Source organism: Gossypium hirsutum, chromosome D03, assembly GCF_007990345.1.
Source record: "Gossypium hirsutum isolate 1008001.06 chromosome D03, Gossypium_hirsutum_v2.1, whole genome shotgun sequence".
Classification (NCBI taxonomy): Eukaryota; Viridiplantae; Streptophyta; class Magnoliopsida; order Malvales; family Malvaceae; genus Gossypium; species Gossypium hirsutum.
Window position 1 is genome coordinate 28662131 of NC_053439.1, and position 9308 is coordinate 28671438.

A 9308-nucleotide genomic window follows, 5' to 3' on the forward strand; every position below is an offset into this window, starting at 1 on the left:
TCGGCAAGAACCCTAGAAATTGGGGATTTTTGGCTGATTCTTTAAGATAGAAAAAAAGGCTGGAAACACAATAAGAACAACAAATAAATTAGATAAAGATACGGCACAAGCAGAAATAAAGAAAGAATTGACAGCAAGAAATTAAAAGATAAGTCCTGAGAAGCGTTGAAATCCCGAAAGATCTCACAACTCCCTTCAAACGGTTCTAATCTCCTCTCCAAAGAATATCAATGGCAAGAAGAAGGCTGAAGATGGCTCCCACAATCAAAAGATTGTTAAAACAACTTCTAAAGAAAACCTAAGAGAGAATTCTTGGAGAAAAACTCAAAGAGAATTCTACACTTAAACAAATCTGACATTTTTGATATAATTGAGAAGTGAATAACAAGGTGGCCGGCCAAGCCTTTATATAGGCCTCTCAAGTGTTTTCCTAATCTAATTAGAAAACTAAAATAAAAAAAACTCCTAATTATTTTAATATGGAAATTCGGCCAAGGGTCTTTATTTGGGACTCTTGAACTGAATATTTACATAAAAATTTAAACTAAGTAAAATAAATAAATAAATAAATAAATAAATATAAAACTTTACAACTTGGGCCACTTTGACAATTTGGTCTGATTTTCGACTAAGTATGGGTAGATTTCTTGATTGGGCTTGGAATCTTTTTATTGGGCCTTGCCTTCAAGAATTTGAGATTGTGATCCATCTCCTACCAAAATTGAATCGTTGATGCTCGTAACGGAGATCCAATGCGCTTTGGCTGCAAGATTTGGCTTCTTGGACCAAGATTCCCAAGATTTGAAATCTTGATTTTCCCGTTCTTTCGTGTACGCATCTAAGGCCTTGCTAACAAACTCCTGAATGGTCCTATTTAGTTTGGAACACATTTGTCGGACCTTTGATCTCGTATCAGATCCCCATTCGAAGGTACATCGTCGCCATCGTCAGCCATTGTTGAAACTGAGGATTTCATTTCATAGAAGTTTTCTTTTCTCTTTTTTCCTTTTAGGTTTTTGAAAGCTATTATGATAGTTGAATCTCAATAACTCCAATTAAAAATCTAATATTTTACCTGATTCGGTCCAATCTTAAAACCATCAATGTTAAACCACTTTTTTTCTTTTAACTTTAATACTTTATTTATATTAGTCAATTTGAAGTTAAAATCCTAATTGAAAGAATTTATCTAGAAAAAAAATTTTAAATGACATCGGTATTTGATTTTATTATGATGATCACGGGCTTTGTGCTTAGGCTTTATTTTAATAGGGCCCATTTGATTTTTTTTAAATGAAATTTTTTTAGCATATTTAAATTTGACACCTACCCATGGAAAAGTCCAAACTAAGGTGTGATGTTAAATGAGATGCTCCAATAAAGTTTGGTGTTGGCTATGATATGTTTATATCATAAGAAATTACTGCATTTGTTGCTAATGGTAGTTGAGTGAAGCAAAGAAGAGATAGATGCTGAAGTGAAATTCATCAATTTCAACTTATTAAGGATTTTTTTTTTTTACAACGTGGACCTTTTCTTTTAATCCTACTTATTGGCTCGATAAAGCTGATGTTCACAAGTCAAGATTGTTGAAAAATCTAGACTAATTTATTGTCATTAACTTCATTCTCCTTAAGAAAGCATAGGCTAGTATCCGATATCCGACGGTCATGGCTACCATGGTACCAACTTCCATGCCATCCCAATCGAGTCTCAATCCTTTGAAAGGGGACTTACATGATGAACCTGATTCAGCATCCAAACCGGTTGAGCAACCATAGTGAATCTTCAGTAACAGCCTATATGTATGATATGTAAATGAGATGTATCGTACCCATGACATAAAAACTGGAACTTTCTGCAACCAAAAACCATCAAAGGTCAGAATGTGATAAGCATGGTAAATTTGACCATCAACTATCCGCCTTTACTTTCATCTCAAGCAATAAGTACGAACCAAACCTGGATAAAGAATCCACCAGATAACATGGAAGTCATGATGATAACAGAAGCCATAGTTGAGGCTTTCTTTACATCCATGAATGCCGCTCCTATAGTAAGGCCAAGGCCCTGCAAATTTTCAGACAAAAACTTGTCATCCTTGTCTATAAAATCTAAAATTTCTGTCACAAAGTGATTGGCGTTTGATTATTATAGTGGTTTACCTGGGCGGCAACAACACTTAAGAAAACTGTAAGCATTGTTAGCGAAAATGCTGTAAATGTTGACTTCAAGCCTGCCATGAGATAGACAATCACAAGGAACACTAAAGGCAAGATGAGATCCAAAGGAAGATCACTGGTCATTCTGGCTAACAAATAGGCACTAAGCCTATACATGCCTACAGATCTTTCCTTAGCTAGCATCACTCTCTCTTGAGGGAATGTGAAAATGGCAGTAAACATTGGAAAGAATGCCCAAAACACCGAAATGAAGAATAACAGCCCTGCCTGCAACGATTGTAAATAACTACATTAAACATATATTTGACAAGATATAAGAAAATATACTCACTCACAAGCACATGTAACAGATAGTTGCCTGATCCTGAAGTCCTTTAGGAGAGGAGGCATCAGAACGCCACCACAGTAAACCCATGACTATAGCAGTTGAAAAAACTTGCGTTATACGTATGCAGCTAAAGTATTCATGGCGTCTCTCCTTAAGCCCCCTTCGAAAAAGAATTGAGAACTGATCCCACCACGTTGCTCCCCATTCCATTGTACTCGACCTTGCCTTCATCCTAGGTTCAGCATCTATCAGTAGGGGTTTTATGAGCTTTGTCTTCCCCAACTTGGCTTCCTTCACTGCATAGGCTTCCACCAGATACTGCAGTGGTGAAAAAAAATTCAAGATTAAGTGAGATGGTTTAAAGATATATATGGACCTTCATTTTGGGTTAGGCATTCAGACCTCATGGACATCAACTTGGGAAAGCTCTCCATGTTTCATATCAAGGCTGTTGTTTCTAGGGAAAAACTTGTCTTCCAAATCTGATGGAACTGATTTGTCTTTTATGTTCCCATTTGCCAAATCAATAAGAAATTCTGCTGGATTCATGGCTATCAATGGAGAACAGCCCATTGAAGAGAAATATAGCATGGCGTCCGAAGCCTTGCCAAAGTACAAGGAACTGCCTTTACCCAAGAGAATCAGCTTGTCAAACTTACTAAATAGTCTACTAGATGGCTGATGTATTGTAGTCACCACTGTCTTTCCAGACTACAAAAGCACAAGTAAAAAAAGCACTTAGCATACACCTTGAAATATATTACAAATCTTGGCAACCAACAAAAGCAAGTATTTTAGTACCCGTGCAATGTTTCGTAACATCTTAACAATTTGAAGAGCAGTTGTTGAATCCAAACCTGATGTTGGTTCATCTAATAATAGAAGTGATGGATTAAGAAGAATTTCATTGGCAATGCAGACCCTTTTCCTTTCACCACCAGAAATTCCCCTAAAAAATGTGCCACCAATCACTGTATTTTGGCACCTGAATAAACATGCAATCCATGACTTGCAATAAACAAACTGCGTACAATTTTTGACCATCTAATGAAGCAATTGGTAGTACTAGGAATGTAGCAGTAAATGCCAACTCCACTCTTATCATATGTGACTGAAATTAATTTGAATTTGTATATTTTTAATAGCGAAAAACATTATAAATTTAGTCACAAACAAAACCGCATACAATAAAAAGATTAAGGAAGAAAGCACGCACCTTTCAAGGCCTAGCTCGCTAATGACATAAGTAGCCCTTTCCTTCTTCTGCTGCATGGTTAAGGTATTTGGGAGACGGAGCAGAGCTGCATATGTTAGAGTTTCCTTGACTGTAAGATGAGGGAAAGCAACATCATCTTGGAGTACAAAGCCAATCCTGTTGCATTCAGTGCACATCAATAAGTAGTGGTTAAATTAGAATTTAACAACATATTTATGCAGTAACATATTTATGAACCTCCATTTGAGTGACTTGGAATACGGTTGATTATTGTAAGTAATGGTACCACTATCCAACTTTATTCTTCCACTGAGTAGATTAAGAAGAGTTGTCTTTCCACCTCCTGATGGTCCCATCAGAGCAAGAACCTCTCCTGGATGTACCAATCCAGTTATTCCATGAAGTATGTACTTGTTCGCATCGGGGGTTTTCTCACCTTTAACTGGTACCTTGTATGTGACATCTTCAAACTGCACAAAAGTGAGAATCAGGACTATAGCAAGAGCGCAACTATAGTCTGATACATTGTGTTACCTTTAGACATATTGGTAATGTAGGCTCGAATCCTAATTTCTTCCAAGTGTGCAATTCTGATTCTTCATCATCTGCCTCAGACAGACTCGCTGGATCATGTAAGGCTAGTTTTAATTTAAATGAAGAGCTAAAAGAACCACGAAAATTTTGGACGCAGATATTATAGTTATATGACTTTACCCATAATTGGTAGAGATGAGCTATCAGGATGTAAGACAGATAAGTCTATATCATTGCTGGAAACTCCTATACTAACACAATCTATCTCAGCAACCGTGCTCTCCATATTCACCAAGAATCCGGTGCTCCATGACTTGGTTTCGCTTGTTGTTTTCTCCTCACAGCCATGCATCCCTTCTTGTATTTCATCTCCTGGCTGCTTAATCCTCATGATCGGATCCTTCTCAGTCACTGCCACCTTTGAATCCTCGAAATTCTGAATTTGACACTCAGAGTACTGCTTCCCTTCCATCACCACTAGAAACTGATCTCAAACAGGAAATGAATCATATACCATTGGTTTATGAGGAAACTATAAAAACTTGGATCACTAATTCAGTTGTCTACAATTACCTGAGGAAAATGGAAATGAAAGCCAAGAGGGAATGAAACTTGCAGACAAAGTGACAGGGTTATGATTTATGAAATACGATTTAGCTGATCAGATCTCGTGGAATGGGACTCTAGGAGAATGTTAAGTAATCCCGAAGATTATGTAGGCAAAAAAAAAAAAAAACATATAAATGTTGCGTCGTAAGAAGGCTCATGAAGCTGTCCGAAACAATGACAGTCGCAATAAACAGGGAATTGTCCTCTACTATTTAATTTCCTTATAGAAGAGAAAGCATGCCTACAATGCAGGAATTGAACCTATTCCCCTCAATTTCTTTCATTCCTCATAAATTGCTCACCCGTTTCAAGAATTAATTAAATATTTGTTAGGAAGCCTATAAACTCACTGATCACTACTGAAGAGAAAGTCAAAATTCAAGAGGAAACATTAGAAAAAGGGTTCAGACATGCGCTAAATGCATAAATTGCCAAGTCTTTAACCATTATGAAATATCATGTCCTAGGAATCTTTTTTGTCGAACAAATTCATATATCTAATCAAATCATATATGATAATGTTTCTAATTTTCTTCCTTCAATATTTCTTTTTGAGATTATATTTAGTATGAATCATTCTTGATTAGGAATTTTTTTTATGAAAAATGGGAGCAAAATATTAATATTAGGAATTCATGGTTTAACTTAATATTGTGTTGAAATTTTAATTTGTGGTTTTGATTGTTCTTATGAAAATTGTATCGTAAATTACCTTATTGAATAGTTAAAATCAATTCATGAATTAGTTAGAGTGAAGTTTCCACTTGAGAAATCTATAAAAAAAAAACTTAAAGAAAAAGTTTGAACTTCACCTTGCGACCAACCATGGGAGGAGAAATGTTAAGCTTCTTTTTTTTTTTCTCTTAATTTCAGTGACAAAGGAGAAACATATGTTATGGGTCGTGGATCAAAGCCTGTGATTAATGCACACAAAGTGTCCTATGGAGGTCAATTGATTAAATGGAGCTCACTTGACCAACTTGAAGTGGTCCGATTCGTGAAACATATAGAGAAATCTTGGTGGCCAAGTGAAGCATTTAAGGAAAACTAGGGTTGCCATGGTAATATGCAAATTTATCTTAGAAGATGTGTGGTCTTAGGGGATCATGTAAATGTTGAAAAATAATCTGTTTGAAAAAGGTTTTCTTGAACAATGAAAAATAAAAATTTTAAAAATTGACCCAGTTTATGATATTTATAGAAATAAAACCTAGACCAAAATCATACTTGTGTTTCAGATAGACGGATCCTTATCATTCCCGACTTTCAACCAAACGATCTTCTCTGCTATTCTCGTCCACGAATTACCTCGAGTGTGGGCTAGACCAAATCGAATCAAACACATAAACTAGAAATAGTTTCCTTTTCTTTTGGGGTGAAAATGAAAATTCTCTTCTCAAATAGAAGTTGCCAGAATCGTGATTCTGAAAAATATATTTAATTCTTAGAGAATAAAAGTTTCTCTATTTTTGGGTAGAATAACGATAACTTAAAGTTGTGTTAATAGCTCCACCGGTTGCATGTCATCATTTGCATGTGCATGTAAGGGACAGAACTGACGCGACTTCCTTGGTGTGCAAACTCAGTATTTGAATAAGATGGGCCACTGGTAGGGCATGTTAGTTGCGAACTAAATTGGCAGATGTGAAAGACCACTGGTAGGGCATGTTAGTTGCTAACCAACCTGGCGATATGGGGCTGCCATCGGTAGGGCATGTTAGTTGTTAACCATTGCAAAAAAGCCTTGAACTTATGGGAACACACATGTGTTCAAAATAACGTGGAATATGATATTTGTTCTGATGTATAAATATGAGATCCAAGGTTAGCACAAGGAAGGGCGAGAAAAATAGTAAGAAAATGTAAATTTTGATTTGTTGTTTGTAATGCATGTTATGTATATATGAAGAGAGGAATGAGACGCTGAGTAGGAATGTATGATAATGTAATTGCAGTGCATGATAATATTGCATGATAAGTGGTAAATCTTAATCCTATTATTGAGTTGAGTACGTAGTGTATCCACTAAGTTATTGTGCTTGACGTACAATATCCACCCTAGTGAAATTGAATTCGTTAGGCGTGTGAGTACCAATCAATCAATATGTTTGTGATGATAAGGGTAATACTTGGTAGCATTCTTGTTCCTTAAGGTAAGTATCTGTTCTTTTTATGTTAAGGCAACTGTTTTCTGGGAAAGTGGTTGCATATTGTAGTCGACGGATGATAGAGTATGCCAGGGGATACTATCATTTGTATATGTATATATACACCCAATCATTCTTGTTCATGGAATTTGTTTGGAAAGGGTTGAGCATTTTTATTGTCGGAGCTCATTAAGTTCTTTCGAACTTACCCATTTTCTTTCCCTTTTTCCAGGTGGTAACTCGGCATAAAATGGCTTGTAGAAGAGACTTAGCCAAATAAAGTGACCTCTGTTGTGAGCCTCGCCTATGTTTGTTTTGTAACATGCATATACTTTTATTTTGGGTGGTTGGCGTGTAGCTCTATTTTGTAACCAAAATTTGTAATAATTTATATCTTTCACCAAATCACTATTTTAAGAGAATATTTACGCACTCTTAAAGTATAGGTTAAACCTTTGTGAATTATGATTTATGAGATCATTTTTTAATTGTATACGGCAAGCTGATTTTAAACAATGTTTAACTGCCAGTGATGCACTTTAAACTTTTGTGTGGGAAATAACTCACCTTACATTTTATATAAACCTGTCGACTTTTGTAAGGCTTCCACTAAAAATGTGTTTTCAATTTTGTTTTATATTATATGGCGTATCCCTAATTTAATTATTTTGTCATTTAATTTTTTTGGGTTAACGCCCCAGTTCAGTGGGTATACGTCTAAACCTCAATAAGAGTACAAACTAAGTTTAAACCTACTTTCAGAATAACGCCTCAATCCACCAGCGGGGGTTGGGGTGTTACAAGTTTTGTATTAGAGCCTAGATTGAGCCGATTCTCGTAAAACCAAAGGTTGAGTCATGCCTCGATATGCATGTTACATGTTTCTGGCTAGTCTCTTGTAGTTTTGCTAAAATGTGTTTATGTATGTAGTTTATAATGTCTTTGAATTCACATGATGTCGTTGGCGAAGGAATGAAGAGTAATATTCCTCAGACTTGTGGTTCGGAGCCTTCGGCTGATCAATGGGCAACTAGAAATGTCGCGAGAGATGCTTTTGCCCTGATGATGGAATGATGGTTTGACCAATTTATGGAAGCTACTCATGTGCCTCCACCCCAACCTCAGCCTCAGTCAGATGCTGCTCCACCAAGGGCACCTATTCCAACTGTACCAGCTGTGAACCAATTTTGAGGAGATCTTGTGAGGGAGATACGTAAGCGTAGTGCTATGGAATTTCTCGGGGTTAAGGGTGATGACCCCATTGCAACAAAACAGAGGCTATCTTACGTAGGAATGGTAATGGCAGAGCTAAAATGTACATCGACAGATAGTCTATTATGCGTTGTTTCTTTATTGGAGGTAGAGGCATATCAATGGTAGGAGAGATTGGTAAGTGTGACCCCTAAAGAAGAAATATACTAGGAGTTATTTTTATTGAAATTCAGAGAGAAATATGTGAATTTAATGTATGTGGAATAAATAAAGAAAGAATTTATATATATAAGATAAGGACGATTGACCGTGATAGAATATGAGCGAGAGTTCATCAGATTTAGTCGATATGTGAGGGATATTTTCCATACTAAAGTAGCTTTGTGCGATAAATTTGAGTGAGACTTAAGGGATGAAATCTACGCTTTGGTAGGAACTTGAGAAGTTCAGAGTCTAGCATCCATGATAGCCAAGGCTCACAAGATGGAAATGATTGTTCAAGCTAGAAGTAGAGGGAAGGAGAAAGAAATAAATGAGTGCGAGAATGTTGAACTGCTCCCTGTCACAAATTTTAATAAGCCTAAAGATGTGAAGAACTTCTCATATGAGTCGGTAAGAGATTCTTATATGATGGGAAGTCGCTGTGATAGTAATGAGTGTTGGACTACACCTATGGTCAGTTCTGGTTGATCGAAAAAAGATGAAAAATCCTATTCGTAATACCTATGGAAAAAATAATGTGGGAATTTTCTGGAATGCGATGAAATTCTATTATGAATGTAGGTCGCTTGACCATGTGGTTTGAGATTTCCTGGTAAGGACTGGAGGCCAATCTAAACGATCAACCCAATCAATTAGCAAAAATCAAAGTGATGCAAGAGCAAGGTTTGCTGTGAGATCAAAATCTTTCTTGGGAACTCCAAGTAGAAGTTCTACTAAGACTAGCTCGATAACAATAGCTAGTCCTTGTGATTTGAGAGTTCAAAAAGATGTTGTACCTGATGGTAAAAATTTCATGGGCGAAATTCCTTTTTAGGGTGGGAGAGTTGTAACACCCTACTTGGTATAGTCCTAGTTGG

The 9308-nt window shown here is 36.4% G+C and overlaps 1 protein-coding gene across 3 annotated transcripts; it reads right to left on the reverse strand.

Annotated features, from left to right (window-relative positions):
• Window positions 1-1473: 1473 nt before the first annotated feature.
• On the reverse strand, window positions 1474-5623 carry LOC107950681 (ABC transporter G family member 22). 3 transcript variants are annotated; one of them, XM_016885574.2, is made up of 12 exons: window positions 4835-5392; window positions 4442-4745; window positions 4262-4350; window positions 3965-4197; window positions 3728-3883; window positions 3313-3496; window positions 2914-3222; window positions 2519-2829; window positions 2166-2469; window positions 1963-2070; window positions 1835-1858; window positions 1474-1746 (listed from the first exon to the last, which is right to left on the reverse strand). In XM_016885574.2, the coding sequence occupies exons 2-12, from the start codon at window positions 4731-4733 to the stop codon at window positions 1714-1716; spliced, it is 2043 nt and encodes a 680-aa protein (XP_016741063.1). In that variant the 5' UTR covers window positions 4734-4745; window positions 4835-5392; the 3' UTR covers window positions 1474-1713. The 3 variants fall into 3 exon arrangements, with proteins under 3 accessions (XP_016741063.1, XP_016741059.1, XP_016741062.1); XM_016885570.2 differs by having other exon boundaries at window positions 1474-1858; window positions 4835-5623; XM_016885573.2 differs by having other exon boundaries at window positions 1474-1858; window positions 2166-2450; window positions 2542-2829.
• Between the last annotated feature and the right edge of the window lie 3685 nt (window positions 5624-9308).